Genomic DNA, 19,798 nt, shown 5'->3' on the forward strand with positions numbered 1-19,798 from the left:
TCTTAGTTTGATAGCATTGAAAAAACTGGCGGGCCGCCAGGCTATAAGTGCTCTTGGAGAACCCTGAGATGGAGTAGAATGGTTGAATATTTGTGTTGTATTCGTGTGAAATCAAGGGAGCTTTGAGCGAATTTTGACAGCACGCTCTCCTATACCTGCTATATAATTATGTGTCAGTGTGCAGCGGCAGCCAGCGTTTGTCGCAGATGAGCATTTGGACGGCATTTGCAGGAAGGGAAAGATAGTATAGAAACATTAAGACTTTGGTAGTAAATAGATTTCGTATTTATTCAGCATTACAGTTTATTGAAACGCTCCAAGTGCCTGTGCTTGGAGGGGGAGGGTCAAGTTTCAAGTTTCAAGAAGAGTAAAAGAGCGAAGCGGTTCAACCGCTTCGCTCTTTTACTCTTCTTGAAACTTGAGCCTCCAAGGGCCTGTGGCTAGAGGTTAAACATACCGTCCCTGCGTACGGTTTCGTACGCGGGAGACATATAAATTATAATACTAGGATTTTATCATTTACTTTATTGTACTCATTTTACTTTTAGCCGTGTTGTTGTGACTTGTTCAGTTGTTGTGGTACGACTTACCATCGCAGGACTCTCTCGTACAGCCTGAGACACCGTCTCCCTCACTAGGGCAGCGCTACCTGGCCTGATTAATCCTTGCGCGAACTTTCTTTCCGACATGTTTATTTTCTTATACAGTGATGCTACACATTAAAATAATCAACATGTAAACTGTTGATTGGTAACTACATATACACTTCCTCGACTCATGGCTGACTATCAAGAATCGATACTAGCGCCACCGCTATCCGGCTAGTAAATGTTTTTTTTAATGATATTTTATAAATTATAATGTTATATCGCGCATTTGTAATGAGATATCTATAATTCATTCTATATACGGTAATCAAACATAATTTGAAAATGAAACAGTGTGTAATATATAACATCATATAATATAATATAACATCATAATATTTCTTCCACATCAACTATTACTTTCCTATCTAGCAAAGAAAATAACCCATGATTATTGTATTTGAGATTTCTTTTAAACAAATAATTAAATAGCAAGATAACTCCGCGATTCAGGCTCTGCAGGGTAGCTGCCCTACCTGCCCTACCCGCCCTACCCTGCACAGGGCTGAGAACATAATATACATGTATATTATGTTCTCAGGCACAGGGTAGCTGGAAAGGAGTCAGTAATGTCCTTTTTTTAGTACGGGTCATTTTTATATGACTCGGAAACACTATATAACATGAGTAATTTTGCCGGTAGTAGTACGTACAATAATAAATGATTGTATTGCAAAGTATAACAAAGTATTGATAGCACTATGCATACAACATACTGAGAAAATTCGTAGTATGGGGACTGGTTGTCTATTGACCCAAGAGAGTGCGCTATGGTAACATCCGGGTACTTGCCTTTCTATCTGCCATTTTGGTTCTGTACTTTCAAGGATAATGGGTTCCGAAGAGAAATGTGCCGCTCCTTCCAGATTAACATTCCTGTACAATCCTGCAACCGGTGAAGTTATAGGAAGGACGGGAAAGAGTTGGGGTAAGAATCTCACATGGCCTCTGAGTAAAGTCAAGTTATTAAGGTGTGAAATATAACATGTTCCCGTTGCAATTCCATGTTGTTTGAATTTTGAGTTATTTGGTCGCCGGTCGGTCCACGATAGGCGCGGCGCAAGTTATAAATTAAGTTATCGTTTTTATAAGCGCGTGAGAAACACGATTTGGCAAGTCGGGGAAAATCTTACTTCGTCATGTAAAATACTAAATAGAAAAACTTGGAAGATCTAAAATAACGGAATGAAACAAAATCGTCTGTCAGCGTGCGTTTTTGAAAAGGCGGTGCCTGCTAGATAAAGTGGCCCAAGGATAGAGAACATGGGTCCCAATATGCCTAACCCTAACCCTAACCCTAACCTTAACCCTAATCCTAACCCTAACCCTAATCCTAACCCTAACCCTAACCTATTATATTGATATAATATTATATTTATATTGATGTAAATGACATTGGTTTTATTGGGACCCATGTTCTCTATCCTTGAACCGATAAGGCCTCCCTGAAAAAAACATGACAGCATTATCTTATCTAGTGCAATATTGCGTTGGTTAGTTAGGCAGTGGCTATAAACCAGGCATAAAAAGGTTTTATTTGACCTTTGCAGAGTCGGCTGTCATACTGTAGGCTGATTATATTTATAAATTATATTTAAAAAAAATAGTGTGCTTAGACCTATAGATAAATAGATAATAGACCTATAGATAAATAGTGTGCGAGAGAGTAGGCCCTAGCTAACTCAATAATCCTAAAGTGGCGTGCAGTTTGTTCTTGTCACTAGACCGTGGGCAGTTCCACATTGGCCGTTGACCATGAAATGGAGATGTGCCTTTGCCCCACCCATTCTCGCTAGATACCACCTTGTAACTTAGCTTACTTATTATTATTACTTCTTACTTATTTACTTGGGCTGCATCTTTTATTTGTCATTAATCATAACTGACTAAAAACTAATTAAAACTACAATCCCTAGAATCGACAGATTTTATAGTGCTGTTGCTGTTGTTGTTATTCATTTATCCTCCTGCTTCACGAGGTCATGGTCACAATGTATACATGCTTTGTATCGTTAGCTACCTGTGTTTCCTCATAGTAATTGGTTTTTAGCTCATCTGACATAGTCAGATGCAGCTTGTAGAATTGCATGAGCGTGCGTCCGTCCGTCCATGCGTGCGTCAACAGTTGGGCACAAATCTTAACCGCTCAACGTACGGTCACGATATTCGGGACGTCGGGGGGGGGGGATCGTCAAAATGAGTTGGGATGTCGAAGCTGGGGGTCAAAGGTCAAGAGGTTTAAAAGAAGGGGGAACATTCCCTCCTTAACTTAAGGTATAGCGCAGGAAATGCAGAATTGCGGCACAAATCTAAACGGCTCGACCTAGGCTCGTGATAGTTGGTGTTATAGCATAATGGTAGGAAAAGCCATCACTGTGCCGAAATTGGAGGTCAAGTAGTGATGTCCGATCATCGTTATTACCGATCATCGGTTGAACATGTGCTCAAAACCAAGCGCTTGGTTATCAAAATCCATAATCGATTCATCAAAAACAAAACAAAACAAAAATTGGAAAAGTGATGAGAATCAGCAGACATGTATTATACACACAGTAGTAACAGTGGCAAAACAAACAGTAAACAGGGCTAAACAAGCACAACCATGCCACACACGTTACGCACACGCAGGCATTCAACCCCCGAGATAACCGATTGTAATCGATCATCGGTTAGTTGGGTCCAACCGATGCATCGATTACAACCGATTGACAACACTAGTCAAAGGTCAATGGGAACAGGGCAGATTTTAGACATTTTCTGAGGACATGGTCTGACGGAGCGATTGGAAAACTTTTTTGTTTCAGCGGTGACCTAGCATTTTTATGTATTTATTGAAAGGTCCATGAAATGTACTTTCTGCTGACATGCGAAGAGTAAGTGTCGGATAACCTTGTGACCCTCAAGAGGAGGGTTAAACATGGATTCCTGAGCTGCCTCAATGACGTCACAGTGTTGTCATATTCATGGCACATCCATAATCTAGAAACCCAATAAGCCTGGATAGCCGAATGCGTAGAGCACGTGTGTCACAGCTGAAAGGTCATTAGATCGAATCCCATCTCATTTTTTATTATTTACCTGTTTTCTGTATTTTTCTATCTTTATCCATTTAAGTATTTTTTTCCAATTAATGCAAATATTTACTTCTTTTTTTTTAATACGGTTAGGGTTGGTCACAATGCACCATAAAACAGGAGTTTCAGGCATGCGATTTATATCAACCAATGGGATTTGGGAGGTATGCAGAATGCAGAAGGTTGCTGAAATGATGTGTACGCAACTGCGTATTTGCATATCTGCGCATACCAAAGGTGTCACTACGCAGGACTTAAATGTTACGTTTATAACCGTAGAAACAGACTTCAGATGAGCCCAGACGCTCTACACTGCTCTTGTTAATTGAAAGATTGGAGTCAAATAGACCTTACTTTCCAAATTCCTAAATTCTGAAGTACCAAAATTGGTCATAGATTATCAGATTACAAAATCTAGTAGGCTAGTATACGACCATTAGACAAAAAAGGCTCGTTTTGCACTCTGGATAAGTTGAAGGCCAAAGGACCTCATGTTAAACGGCCAAAATGGGAGTTTGCAGGACAAAATGCGCGGGTGGTGCAGAAGGTCACTCACTAGAAAAGTTTATGGTATACAAACCAAGGTATGAAACTGAATTTGTCATTGCCTGCTTTTAATAAACTCGCTGTAGGTTTTAATATATAAATAATGATGTATGTTAATCATATTGACAGACAAATAATTCATTATAGTGTGTATCCAAAAATATCCTGCTGACTCTTAAAAGTTACTTGAAAACTATATGGAAATGCAAAATACTAATAGGAAATATGAACTTATTCTGATGATAAGTAATTTAATCATGATACTGTAGTTATGGATAGGGTATTGCATAATGAAAGCAACAAATTCCTTAAACACACAGGAAATTGTGTAAAGTCTATGTTTGCATGTATTTTATGACTCCTGCTTGGGTAGAAATCAATACCGTGCCAATGGAAAACTGAAAGGTGTGACACACCTCTACGAAACTCAATGAAAATACCAGCATGCATGGTTGACGTTTGTAGAATGCAGTAGCATTTTATAGCTTTCCAGGCTATAATGCCTTACTCTCACATGATGCAGTTAAGCGTAACCAAGCGCAAACTTTAGAATAACTTCTTTTCTGTAGTATTACTGTTGAATAAACCAGCTTGTCACAAACACACCATGTAACCGTATAAATTATGAATTAGTTTATTCAATCAAAAAGACTTGTCTGCATCCAGCAGTGTCCGTGCATGCAGCTATGTACATTATTGGCATCACCATTCACTGCCTGTTCTTGTACAGCACACTGCCAGCTAGTATTGATTCTTATACTGTCAAAATCATCATTGAAAAGCAGTAATACCTGTTAGCACATTATTCCTAGCATGGAATTGCAACTGGCATTGTCCGAAATGCGTGGTGATGTATTTGAATATCAATGAGCTGAGACCAGCTGCAGTGATGATGTGTGCAAATGAGTGGATTCCAGTAAGGGAAGGGAATACTAATCGTAAAAATTTGCCTTGACTGTGATTGTTTCCATAGAATTGCTAGCTGGTAAGATTATACGTTTTAGTGCAATAGTACGTACATTTCCTTACAAGGTTTCCTTCTCTTTTCAGCTTTGATCACCATCTTCTTTGCTATATTTTATCTCTGTCTGACTGGATTCTTCGCAATAAACTTAGCCGTATTTGAAGCAACCCTAAATGACTACACACCTAGGTACTATGGAAAGCACAGCATCTTGGGAGGAAATCCTGGTTAGTGATGTTTTAAAGTCATGAATACATACAGGATTTATGCATGTTCTGGAAAACCTAGATACTCTTTGAAATTTAGATCACATCTGTCTTGCCTAAAAAGCATTACAATTTTACACAAACATGAGTATATTACTAATCATTAGTTAGATGATACAAAGCACAGTTTGGAAAAATTGTCTTAACTGTTCTCATATTTTCCTGACCGTTGCTATACTTACTGGTAAGTTCTATATATATGCTGGCAGATAAGAATATATTGTATTACATATTTTATTTGTGGATGTATCTGTGAAATAAATCCTTAAAATCTTGGAAAACTTCTGGAAAAACGTTTGAACCATGAATTAATATTACCGCCATACAATCCCATGTGATTCTTCGTACAGGGAATAATCAGATTGTTGAACATCGTCAGGTATGGGATGGGAGCCTCAAGTTGATATCGAGAAGACGCTAGTTTGGTTCCGAAGCCAGAAGGCGTATGCGCACACTTACAAGCCTTACGTGGATGAACTATACAGGTTTCTGAGGCCTTATGATGAGGATAAGCAGAAAGGTAAACGTGTGTTTCTGTTTATGTGCATACACATGTGGTCAGATATTTTAGGGCACCATGGCAAGTACCAAAGATTTCCTTCAGAGAAGGGTTATCAATATCACTTGCCTTTTAACAAAACTACTTGTGGTACAAAGCAGGATACCTAAATAACCTTGAATTTATGGGAAGGGCAGAAATGTAAACCAAGTAGGACAGCCACTTTGGTTATTGCCTGGATATTTGCAGGTTATCAGGGGGGCACCGCAGTAAGTAAAAAGGGCAACCATGATACTTGCTGTTAGTTTTGTGATGATGTTCGACCACTGTGTAGAATATAGATGAATAGATACATCGTGCATTCATGATAGAGTTATTTATTCAAAGAATTATTATGTAAATGTGATATTGTTTGGTGGCATATATTTTTAGGTGTGATAACCATGTGATTGCATAATGATCGATTGAAAGGTGGTTCACAGCCGTTTTTCCATACTAAATTAGAGTTGGATTATTTGGTGGTTATGTGCAAAACTGAAAATGTTTACAAACCACAGATTTAATGAAAAAAAATTAATTCCCAATCTAAAGGTATCTCATTTCAGACGTTGTGTTTGTAAAACTAAAGTGTGAATTTGCAAATAACGGTCCTACTCCAGGGGTAGAAATTAACTTTTGAACGCGGGAGTCCAACGGACTCCCTACCCTCAAAAAGAGGGAGTCCGCAGCAAGATGAGGGAGTCCGCAGTCTGAGGTTCAAAATTAAAGATGTTAACAATAACGCATGTGCTTATTTTTAAGATTCATGCAGTTGCACGTCTGCCAAATTTTCTTTGGACATTAGCTAAAAAAATACGGTAATTCCACGAGGCCGTTCTCTGGAACGAACTAGTTAGTATGGCAGAATTTGCAGGGAGTCACACGGACTCCTGCATATATGTTAAATCAGGGAGTATTTCACTCCGGACTCCCGTTAATTTCGCAGCCTGTACTCATACCATGAGTGCTGAGAATAATCCTTGCTGTAGTTTTATAAAGTTGAGGGTTGACTGAGTATTTTTTGCTATGTAGCTAGCTTAGTCTGAGTGAATGCTGTTGTTGTAAATGCGTTTGAAATCTCACTTTGCACATCTGCACTCTAGGTGAGCACATCTTTAACTGTGAAGGCCGTCCTGCTCCAACGAACCGTGTCTGCCGATTCGACGTTAAGAAGATGATTGGAAACGAAGTGTGCAAGCTTCATCTGGATGACTTTGGCTACAATGTTGGGAAGCCGTGTATAGTCTTAACTCTTAACAAGGTAGGCATAACCTGGTGTTTGTTTGTCTGAAATGGCTACAAAATTTTTTAAAATTAACTTCAGATTTGCAAGAGTTGCTTAGCACATTCCGAAAAGCTCAAATGTCAGGGTGTGGCAGTGATTCTGAGTAAGCCAAGTTTAATAGCTTGTTCACATTTGTGATCAGCTGGTACAGATTTCATGCATAGATGTACACTGTACCCCTGAATGGTTTGTGCTGCCTAAAAATTGCTGCAGAGTTCTATCAGAAGAATGTCGATGTACTATACGGTAGTGATGTCCCGATGATCGATTATAATCGAAAATCGATCGATTATAGTCTCAAATTCGATAATCGATTATGAAAACAAATAATCGATTATCGGAAATACTAAAACAAACAAAGGGAACTGTACTCACGATGTGTGAATTGATATGACAAGTAGAGCACAAGTCCTGCAGGGGCCCGTTGTCAGAAACATCGTAAAGTTAATGCTAATGTTAATGCTACGATAACACTTACGACTAATGTTAATGCTACGAGAGTAGTGTTGACAGAAACACATCGTAGCTACGAGCAAACTCACGATAACAGGAACTTCATAATTTCATTTCACAAGGCTGCTGATTGGATGAGAATCGATCATGATAAGAATAAGATAAGAATCGATCAGAAACATGATAATATTGAATGCTATGTATAATTGTATATATACAAAGTAAAATTTAATTTAATTTATGCTATTATTAACCGATTATCCGATTATAATCGATTATCGATTGGTTAAGGGAAACCGATAATCGATTATAATATTCCAGCCGATTCCCATCACTACTATACGGGCATGATATTTGATAATTGCGTGGGTGATCATTCTGTAGGCAAAATCTTTTATGTATACCGTAGTGGTTGCTATACATGTGCCATTATTACACTTTTAGCTGAAACTTGCGCAATTTTTTCTGAGAACAGAAATTTAGGAAAACGGGAAAATTGTATGTGCGTACTGTAGGAAATCATAAAAACTACAGCCAGTAACATTGTTGCCATCTGTCTGGCTTGGTACAGTCCTGGTAAAAATCTATAAATAGTTGTGCTTTTTTTGCTACTAAAAAATGTATCCGTTTTCAGACAGTTCTTATGGGAGTGGACAAGTGATATTGCAAATATACTTGCCCGACTTGTTTTTTATTTTTCCAGCCAATACTGATGCGGTTTTAAAACCTTGATGGTGCATGACTGATGGTCTATTGTATTCTGATGTGGGTGTAGTCGGTGTACCTAAGCATTTGTAGATTGGCCACTTGTGTATGTGCTAGGGTCTTCTGGGAACTGTTAAGTACTGCATTTTGCTTAAATCTAATGCTACATTTGTTAGGCTCATTGAATGCAGTGTTGAACAAAATATTGATATTCCTATGTAATTGGCAGTCTTATAACACGGTACTAGCAGATAGGGGGATGAGATTTAAAGGCCTTTTACCTTCCTTATAGGATAGCATCTAATTTTATAAATCACATCTATCACGCACTCAATACAGATGCTGTAAATGTTGTGTGTATAAATGAAGGCTATTGCCCCTGTTGCAGATTTACAATTGGACAGCGGAACTATATGAAGACACTAGCGATCCAGGTCTTAAGGATGCACCTCAGGAAATGAAGGATAACAGATTTAGAAATGACTACATACCTATCAGCTGTGAAGGCGTAGTACGTGTCATTTTGTCCCATTTGTAACCTTACAACCGATTTGCTTTGTTTTGCACCGATTTTCAAACATGCGCTTCTTGTAAGATAGTTTTGTGGCCTGTATAGCACTTGCACGAAACATGTCTGATCTGCTTATATTTCGCAACTTATTGAATCTTTCTATTCAGTAATTTACATATTTAATTTTGTGGTACTGCTCTGGTAAACACTGCTTACTCATGTTACAGATTACAGAGTGCAATATAATTTTTTTCTGCAAATTGTGTTTAGTTATCCATTTAACAATTTTAGCGTAACTATGTTCTCATTGTAATGTATCTGATCAATGTATGTATGTAATCATTGGTCAATACTTTATTTCAGTATGCTGCAGACAAGGAGTACATTGGTAAAATTTCGTACTACCCTAAATATGGATTTCCGGCCTACTTCTACCCATACACGAATACTCCCGGATATTTGCAGCCCTTTGTTGCAATCCAGCTGGAAAACCCACAAAAGAAGACACTTATCAACATAGAGTGCAAGGCATGGGCCAAGAACATTGAACATACAAGACAAACCCACCGTGGAATGGCTTCATTTGAGATTATGATTGACTAGTGATAGTTCTTCCTAGTAAATTTAAAATATGTAAATTTAATTTCCGTGATCTTAGTGTGCTTGCATAGGTTTGTAGCCACCATAAGTGGTAGACCTCTAATGATTTTCCTCAATAGGAGATTCACCGGTCAGAGACTGTTTCCATAGCTGGGAAATCTTTTCTTAAACCTCTCTGCTTTCATATTGTCAAACGTGATAATAGCTCTCATATAGGGTAGCATCTCTAAGCACTTTGGTATGTTTTGTTATACGGTACACTATCGAGATTCTACTGAATGGGTTGCCTAATTATCAAGCTTGCCATCAAACATTGTGGCAAAGTGGGCAGTATTACTATGTGGGGTGAGTTTGCACCAAATCTTTTGGCTGCAAATTGTTTGTCTGTACGTGACTGCCATGGTTTAGTGGCACATGTATTCGGTGTTTGCAGAGTGAACTTTTATTGAAAATGTATCTCGATTTTTGTTATGAACTTTATTATTGTGCTACACTAAGCGTAATCATATTTTGTAGTGGAGCAAAAGAAATCTCACATTGTTCACAGGATTAAAACTAATCCTGTTATGTTGACTGTGTTGCAATATGCTTTTTGAAAAGGTCAGACATCTTTGCTGAAAAAAGAGCCTATAATCACTTTGTGGTTATGAGCTCACTTTGATGCACACTGTTTAGGAATTCATAATAACTTAGCTCAGCTCACAGTTTTTTAGGAGTAGCCTTTTCATTCAAGGCTGGATGTGCATTATTCTTTGGAATTATTGGTGTCTGCCTGCTTCGGAAGGGCTTGGTAGTCCACAGTGTGCAACTTGGATTTCACTGCCATACGTTTGTCTTATTGTTGTGATATTACGTGCCGAATCTCATAGTTTGAAAAAAATGTGCATAGTGCTTGGCAACCAGGCGGCAGTGAGTTGAGCTGCGTCACTTATATCATCACTGTTTTAGTCCTGCGATGATCACGTTTGTAGTGTTAGAAGAGGTAAAACAAAGTCTGTGAGGTGGTATAGCGTCGCGTATCGCGTAATCCATGTCGCCGAGAGAGAGAGTATCGATGGTGGTGGAGAGCGTGTAATGAGAGTAGCTTCAGGTAGAATGAGGAAGAAATCTCATGTTTTATTAAAATAGTATCTGCCCGTGTCGTTGTTAACAATGTGTAGCACTCGCCTGCCTATTATAGTAGTTGCACGGATGTGTTACTGTATGTGGTAACACTCATATGAGGTTGCTATTTGTGGAGTTGATCTTAGGGATCTTGAGGAGGTTTGCTGTTAAGGATCGAGACTTGCCCGCGGTTGTCTCGTGTGTGAGTGAATGAATAGCAACATGTTTTTTGTCTTGGTAGGTTGCAGGCTTTCTCGCGCAAGCGGGGGGGTCGAATCGTGCAACCATCTGACAATGTGGGAAAAATAACCACACAGCATGAATGCCATGGTGTTTTATTATGAAACTTTTAGATGAGCCTGTTTTGCACATCTTTGTCACTGTCACGGATAATTTGCACTGTTCTATCCAGCACTGGTTTTACATTGCTCACACACTAACCGTATCGGTCGCTGTGTATTGTACATGTTGCGTGGTGGATGTGTGTGTACAGAGCAAAGCACCACGTATTGTTACACGTAGCTGGTGTTTTTAAGATTACTGGCTTCTTAACTCTCTATTCGCAAACCTGGGTTTCAGTTCATTTTTTCGACAGTATCACTGCACGTTCATAGGATGTTTTTTTCCAATATTATGGATACTCAGAATTTAGGAAGGCTGGATTTCGAAGAATTGTTCTTAGATTACACTGTCGTGTCGATAACAAACAAAAATAGACTTGCCCTTAAGCTAAACGTTGCTTTCGAAAAGTGACGAATACGACATTTTCTGTCACCTGCCTATCTCGCTCACTTCACTTCGCATAAACATTTTCTAAACAACGTAATTGATTAAAGTATTTCATCTTTACAGTTTCGCCATTGTTTATTTATCAGTAAGAAAATTTTGTAAAACCTATGGTTAGATTTCAAGACTATTTCAGTTATATATGTATGTTTCACACATTACATTTTCATGGCAGTTTTTATTTTCATCTAAGTTCGTAAGGATTGTTGCCAGTCTCAGACCTGTGCAGTGTTGAAAGCAACCACATTATCAAATGAATTTAGGTGCATGTCTGATTCATAATGAAAGGTTGCGATTGTTAGTTATAAGGTCTATTGGCGCGAGCAACTTTTGTTCATGGTTAATCCAGGGACCAGAATCTTATACTGTTTAGTTGATCTTGTTCGTTATTAGTTCAAGTACCATTGCACAATGTCATATAGCAGGGATATGCAATACGTTGTTTAGAATTACAATAAATTTTAATGTACATGTTTTCTGGAGGATTGAATAGGGAATATCATAGAGTAGGGAAACAGTGGGAATTAGAACTGAATCCAGCGGGAAACAATCTCATTATTTTTACGGCAGCTGCCCAGTAAGATTTCGACTAAGAATAGAGGCTTCTGGCTGGTGCTTTTGTCCACGTTGACTGACGTTTGTTGGAAGTTGTGGTATTTCTACTCTTATCAGCATGGCCATGCGAAATCAAAGTGAGATTACCTAAAGGACAAACTTATCAACGTAGGTTAGCGTAGGTATACATCTGTGTAAACATCTCTAATGTATACGCGTGTTATTTTGCAGGGGTAATATATATATATATAGTGGGTGTGGTGCTAGTTTATTCATCTTCAAGTTACGTTATAATGTTTAATGGCACTTTAAATAAGCACATGATAACTATTTACATATAGATTCAAACCTGAATAAATTGTTCCAGTTCATCCAAAAAACACCGTACTGTTTACTTGGTTCGTGTGCTCAGGTAGGATGTGACACCGTGCTTTCTTTACCAGTTGATCCGGTCTGATATCTCGGGCACGAATCAGACACGCATTACCTGTTTTTTTTTATACGATGGTTTTCCACCGTTTCGCGCATTTGTGGTACTATCCTCACCAGTTCTGTTGACATGAATATTGTTTCCATTGGAACCAATAACATATTTCCCTATGGTAACCGTTTAAATGCCGTGATACGTATTTCCTCCAAGACCTGCCCAGAAAAAGAAGTTGTATTCAACCAGCGCGCCAACTTCGGACAGCAAGCATTTTTGCGATACGCCCGTATCGCTCAAACCTACATATTATGAATTTTATTCTTCCAATCCTCTACTAACTGATGGAAGTAGATCATTTTGACTACATTCACACAGAATAGGCGGAATTAAGTGCCTTTACTATGCAACCCGCGTAACCAACAAAATCACAAAGTATAAGTGTGAACATAGATAGATATAACAAAACAATAACAAAATAGATAAATTAGTGTGAACATATATTATAACAAAATCGATAAACGACAAAACGTGATAGCGTGAACATAGACTAATAATAAACAAATCCGTTGGCGTCGTTTTCATAACTAATTTATAGTAATTATATATATATTAATATCAATTATGATATTGAAGTCTAATTCGCATATATTATAATACTGCAAAGGTGTAGTACCTTTGGTGTAGGTAATTTACAAGTCAAGTACAGAAGAACGTACTGACTACATGCAGTAATGCAATCTAAAATTACTGATAAACGTACAGTAGGTAATTCAATTTCAAACAACTGAAGAAAATACACTGAATACACAAAATTCGCTCTGTTTAGCAAAGACATTTATAGACGGTCTACGGTATAGTAATAGCATATGTGCGCTACGATATCTTTCGCCGATGTGCAAAGCAGTCGAAGTGACGTCATCGGAACCTCGCTGGCTAAAAGTGTTCTGTCTCTAACCCTAACCCTAACCTTAACGCCACGTGCCAGGGACTCTGTGGGAGGCAGACGGACGCCCGCCACGCAAGTCGCTCATTACATATGCAGCAGCGAGGTGCGTGGTTAATTATGTGGCAGGTGAGAGAGAAATGTGGGGTAGTAGCAGTAGTAACAGCAAGTCGTGACAGAGTTACACGCGTGTTGTTGTAGTACGAAATCCCCAGCCGTTCCAACGTTGACAGTTCGCCTGTTAGTATATTGTTTTACCGAAGTTTCTCTGTTTCCGTTCAATGTAACCTTTATTAATCGATAGATCTCGCTCTTTCTCTCACACACACACGCACGCGCACACACGCACGCGCGCGCTCTCTCTCTCTCTCTCTCTCTCTCTACTCTTCTCCTCCCTCTCTACCCCTCTCTCTCTCTCTTCTCTGTGGCGGCGCCACAATTCGTTTTAGTTGCATAATTACCACTATTAATTTAGTTCCATAATTAGTTGGCATAATTACGTTTTGGTAGTAAAGTGTAGCGGGCTGAGACCAGTGGCTGAGACAGCGGAATGTGTCAGAGCGCGTATCGTCACAAATAGTCGGCGCTTGAGGTTGGGGGTCATTCCAGCTGTGCGGACAATTTTCAGCTGCGCGTAATACCCCACTGCGATAAATGCTCCGTGGAATCTAAGCGACACTGCGTTCAGACCACGCCTCTCCGTTCGTCATGTTCCGTCGTTTTCTGAGACAAACCCGATGAGAATTATTGGGAAACTTTCCCAAATGGAGGAAAATTAGATCGCAACTAAGTATATGCCTATGTGGTTAGAGTACGTTGATGCAACGAAAGCAAGAATATCCTAGATGTGGGTCTCGCTTAAGTTGGGTGCAACGTTACGCCCATTTGTTGCGTGACTAATATGCTAATAAAAATTCGTATCGATGACCTCGGGCCGTGACTGGTATGTGACAGTCGGCAAACATCACATTAATTGGACTGTGTCCGCGTGAGACTTCTTTTTTGGAGCAAGGACTTTCGCGGGTTTATTATCGTACTCTTAAAGAGCGAACAGTAAGTAATAATGCGTGGCTTCTGGGGGCGGGCCTATACTTGAGTCCCTATTACGCGTATGAGTTGCGCCATAACATAACGCCCCCCCCCCCGCCGCCACGGCACACTGTGTTCCAAACACCTGGTAGTGTCGTACCTTGCGACCGTGCGCTGATTTCTGCTCCTAGGCAGATAGGATTGTCGAGCTTGGATTGCATATCCACCAAGAGAGGCAGGGTGAGGGTGTATAGATGAAAGCATTATTAAACCAAACTACTTGGCCGTTTATAAGATATATGTACATATATTATTAGAAGCAAAGTCAATGTTAATAAGCTGCGTTTAACAGACAATTGAGAAACCTCCCTGTTCTTATAAGACATGTTAATGTTCTGCAGATAAAACACTGATATCAATCCCGGTCATGTTACGCGTTAGTTGAATAATACAGGTTTATAACGGTAGTTGATATAACGTTATAACGGTAGTTGATATACGTTATAACGGTAGTTTGATATACGTTATAACGGTAGTTGATATACGTTATCACGGTAGTTGATATACGTTTATAGAACGGTAGTTGATATACGTTATAACGGTAGTTGATATACGTTATAACGGTAGTTGATATACGTTATAACGGTAGTTGATATACGTTATAACGGTAGTTGATAACGGTTAGTTAATATTCGTAATCCAATATGTATACTTTCAGGGTAAGTTTTAGGGAATATGCAATCTTTATGTTGGGAAATTGTTTTATGAAACAATTAAAGGTTGTATGTTAACTGTGTGTGTCTGTATTTCATATTGAACATAAAATTCTGAAATTGAGAAATTAATATACAATTGTGCCCTGATAAGACTGACATTGTTTTTATCAGAATAAATCCGAAAACCTCTAGATTTTCGCGTATGCATTTATATTTTTTTTAAAGGGTAAGTGGAAAAACTGCAAGCTCCTGAGCGAACCTACTCGTATTTTTTCCTGAAGTACCAACTTATCGTCGTGTAACATACCCTTATTTTGAAGGTTAATTTCACATTTGACTAAATATGACAAATGTAGGCACCGGTCCAACGATTACAAACCTATCTACCAAACATGATCTACGAAATCAGCATCTGCGCGGCTAGCTAGGTGAATCGGCGCAAAGTCGGTGGTCGATTATGCACGACTAGAGGGTGGGAGTCTATGACTGTGCTAATGTCATCTTATATTCAGCTCCATGGCAAGTACATGCAAATTAGCCAATCTTTGCAAGTGTATGCAAGATTGCGCTGATAGCGCTGGGAATGCCGCTGGGCTATGTATGTGTAATTGGACGTGTATATGTATGTGGACGGTGCGAACTCGCTTATTTAAAAGCAGAGTTACACATACATAGCCCAGCGGCATTCCCAGCGCTATCAGCGCAATCTTGCATAACCGAGATGTCTAATTTGCATGTACTTGCCATGGAGCTAAATATAAGATGGCTGTAATCACGTCCACCGATGTCAGGCGCTCTAGCCTCGTTCTCGGAAACCCATAAATACACCGAGCCCCCTCCCCCGAGTCACGAAGAGATTTCGGGACGAAAGAACTGGAGAGATAAATACGTGGAGAGGCGGATGTGATGTGTCGGGAAAGAGCGTCTGAGATGTGGCTCGGAGGAAACGGATGAGATATTTCGCGAAGAAACGGCTGAGATATGCCTCGAAGAAACAGATAAGATCTGCGCTATTAAGAAACCACTGAGATATGCGCAAAGGGTACGGCTGAGATATGTTTCCAAAGAAGGAATAAAATATATTGTACAAAGGAATCGATAGGATGTGGAACGGGTGAGATATATCGTGAACGAACGGGTGAGGTGTGGCGTAACATAATGGATGAGATATGGTGTGGCGGAAAGGATGAGAGATGGCGTGATGGAGCGGGTGAGATATGGCATGAAGGAACGAATGAGGGTTTTGCGTTAAGATATTAGTGAGATGTGAATTGAAGTAACGGACGAGATATGGCGCGAAGTGAGATGTGAAGCAAAGGAGCGGCTGAGATATATGGTATCACGACAAGTACTAATTTGACAAATTGATTGTCTAAGGCAGGTTTTCACTTCCCCTTTCCAGGTTCTCGGTTTAGTAGGTGCCGTAGTGGCACCCGTTTTAAGGGCAGTGTCATGTTGCGTCGATAGATAACAGAAACACGGTATTATGAAAACTATTCTTCGTGCGTCTATTTCAAGCTAATCAAACACAATCCTACGATACTATATAAATGTCTCCAAGTCGTAACTCTCGCGCCGCGTGTCGCGTAATCGAATACCGATTATTCCGTACCTTAGAGAGGCGATTCGCGGAGGCGCTCGGCGGGGTGAAGGTAGGTCGGTGGAAGGTAGAGCGGAGAAGTATCGCTGGAATAGGGTGTAGGAGCTAGGCGAAAACTGGACTGTGTTGCCGAAAGGATGAGAGCCGAGTTCCGACCTGGGGACTAACCATCGCAGATCGGCCCTCGAGTCATTAGTGTACTCGGATGCTATAGTCTCGTTTCGTCTACGCGCTCAAACATCGACGAGAATGTGATGCACGTCGGCGGTACATCAATCGTCTTCATCAGCAGTCTATTCGCACTACACGAGTGAAAGTATTCGATCGCGAAGCGATTGAGATGTGATATTGAAGTTGCATTAGCGATGAGAATGATTAATGATTATGGAGTAGGAGAGATAAAATCGCATTAACATTGAGGTATGCGCGTGATAGACATATTTTATAATGTATATAACTAATTCTGTGTACTTTTAAACACTGCATATCCTCAATGCATAGTTATATATACACATACATATAGTGAATGGAAGCAATTATTTTGTGGTAAACCAAGCATAGAAAATTTTGACAAACTAATTAAACGAATTACTCCATCCAACCATTGCGTGACATTAATCCATATCTTGTTATGACGGTAGCATAAAATAATAATCGCCGTGTTTTCAGACGTTTCTCCATTATCTGACGCAACACATCACGCACAATAACGGGAAATCGCGGCTAGAGAGTCCATTGTGCAATGCTGTTTAATCTATTCACGCCTGCTGCGAATAAAGCGAAACAAAGCGCTGAGTAAGGCGCGAACAGCGAGAAATGAAGAACAGCATCACCTCATTGAATAGCTTCTCGAGCACGCCCCAAATTTTCTTAACTTCTTCTTCTGATAGATAGGAAACTCCAGATTGCCGGGAGGGCGATATATATATATATATATATATATATATATATATATATATATATATCACAATGATACAATGATTACAACGACATGATCATGTTCCTTGTCCGACAACGTTTCTATATATGGTTTGTTTATCTGTTTATCGCATGCAGACAGAATCTAAAGCTCTAAACATCTACCGGCTCGCATCCGCTTCGCACATACATAAACCATGTAATTGTGATTTACGACGCTTTCACCTGTTCTCTGAGGCCAATCACCACCGCGAGCGGCCAGCCCGGCAGATTTACGATATAATAAAGAAGAACTTTTCAAGGCCCACATTAGCATATTATTTAGGTTACGCTCGCCGTTTTCAACGTGTAGTCAGTTTCTCTCGCTCGGCGTCTCGCTTTGGTCGGTGTTATTCACTGACAGGCCACAGGCAGTCATGCTCCAGCAACATGCACACACTCCTCTACACGCCTATCATACACGAGAAACGCATGCGGCTATGGCTTGCACGCGCGCGTGCGAGTGAGAGAAATTCCTGGTGATTTGAATAATTATGCCTTTAGTATGCACGGTGCTCTAGGTCAGACCATGTATAGCTTATAGCATGCATTTTCTTTTAAGCATGCGCATGCGAGATATTTTCCCCGCGGTGTATGAGCCGACTTGCCGCCCCGCCTGATTCCGGTGGCTTGGCAAAGCAGATAACAGTGAATAATACGAGACTTGTGTAAAAGAGGACTGCATGACAGCAAGGTTTTACATGTCTAGGTCACGAGGATGGTCGGTATAAGTGCTAATTATTTTACCATACGTGAAAAGGACGCAGAGACTCACTTCCCGAGTTGCTAGTGACGGTTACAAGCAGTCTGACATTTTAGAAAAAAAAAGAAAGAAAAAAAGCTAAATGATACGTTTAGTGCGGGCAGGAGCAGTCGTTAGTCCCACGGTTCCTTAGTACGGGTATTAATGGGCGTTTAACACAGCCGCCCTACATCAGAGTGCGCATGCGCGCTCATCGCACGGATAACCACCCCAGGTAGAGCACCACATAGCATCACGATTGAGTCGAAGATGTTATTCCGTTAAGATCACCTTCGCGGAGTAACGGTGGTAGTTTTCGCCGGTCGCCTAACAGTAGCGTCACAATCGGTTACGGCGTGTGATTGATTGTAAGGCTCGCAATCACTCGGTGACGACGTATATAGTGTGCGGCAGAATAAGTATCGGCATAAAAACAGCACTCTGACCTTCTCGGCGCGGCGGAGTGTGTTCTTCTCTACTCGTCCCTCTCTGCGCCTGTCATCCTGCGCTAGCGACGGCCCTCAACGGCCCGTAGCCTCATAAATCTCGTCACAGGCACACACGCAAGATGCACGGGTGCGTTTGTGCGATGCTGCTGGTCGCGGTGACACAGGTGAGATTCATAATATTCGCTTATTATAACACTTATTATTTATTATATTATTACGATTATTACATGACGAACGTTTGGTATTGTAGGGGAAAGCGCATTCTAATATATATTAGGTATTGCAGCTAAAAGCGGGGTGTAATCATACAATATCTCTATGTTAGCGTGTGCCTTCCTGGCTAGATTTATGGCTTCTCCCTTTATATACGTGTCGCTAATTGGATTGCATGGGGTGTAGAGGACAATTCAGGAAGCCATAGATACCAAGCTTCGACAAGGTTCAATGTTGGTGCGCACAATAATTGATATTTCCCAGCTGCTTTGTATAATTAGTTAGTTTAAAAACAATTATATCGGCTAAATGTGTATTGATGTATTTGGTGCTCATAATTCTTACCTTCAATGTTCAATTCTTAATGTTCAAAAAAACATTTTTGAAAATATACATCTCATAAAGATTTGATAGTCATTTTATGTGAAGGGATGTTATGGCCTCCGGTGTAAATACTACACAAGTCTTATATATAACTATCGAAATACGGTTACGACGCGTTTTCCAGATCGGGTTGATTGAAATTCCGAAACGTGTACGAAAACTACCAAATCCTGATGAAAACCTCAGTTTGCGTAAACTATTGTGCTCACGCGTACACATGACAGGACGAACACGAGCACGCACGCACACACACACACACACACACACACACACACACACACACACACACACACACACACACACA

At 40.0% G+C, this 19,798-nt stretch overlaps 2 protein-coding genes across 2 annotated transcripts in view; both read left to right on the forward strand.

Annotated features, from left to right (window-relative positions):
• The first annotated feature begins 1,433 nt into the window (after window positions 1-1,433).
• Window positions 1,434-12,416, forward strand: LOC106808479 (sodium/potassium-transporting ATPase subunit beta-like). Its single transcript, XM_014811213.1, has 6 exons — window positions 1,434-1,575; window positions 5,318-5,458; window positions 5,877-6,017; window positions 7,139-7,296; window positions 8,867-8,989; window positions 9,353-12,416. Exons 1-6 carry the CDS (start codon window positions 1,479-1,481, stop codon window positions 9,590-9,592), a joined length of 900 nt encoding a protein of 299 aa, XP_014666699.1. The 5' UTR covers window positions 1,434-1,478; the 3' UTR covers window positions 9,593-12,416.
• Window positions 12,417-18,186: 5,770 nt separating this feature from the next.
• The window catches only part of LOC106808476, a 9,136-nt gene continuing 7,524 nt past the window's right edge, over window positions 18,187-19,798 (forward strand). The window contains exon 1 of the mRNA XM_014811211.1: window positions 18,187-19,061. Coding sequence (XP_014666697.1) covers window positions 19,017-19,061 — 45 coding nt within the window. The 5' untranslated portion in view covers window positions 18,187-19,016. The remainder of the gene's footprint in view (window positions 19,062-19,798) is intronic.

Source organism: Priapulus caudatus, unplaced genomic scaffold, assembly GCF_000485595.1.
Source record: "Priapulus caudatus unplaced genomic scaffold, Priapulus_caudatus-5.0.1 Scaffold280, whole genome shotgun sequence".
In the NCBI taxonomy this organism is placed as follows: Eukaryota; Metazoa; Priapulida; class Priapulimorpha; order Priapulimorphida; family Priapulidae; genus Priapulus; species Priapulus caudatus.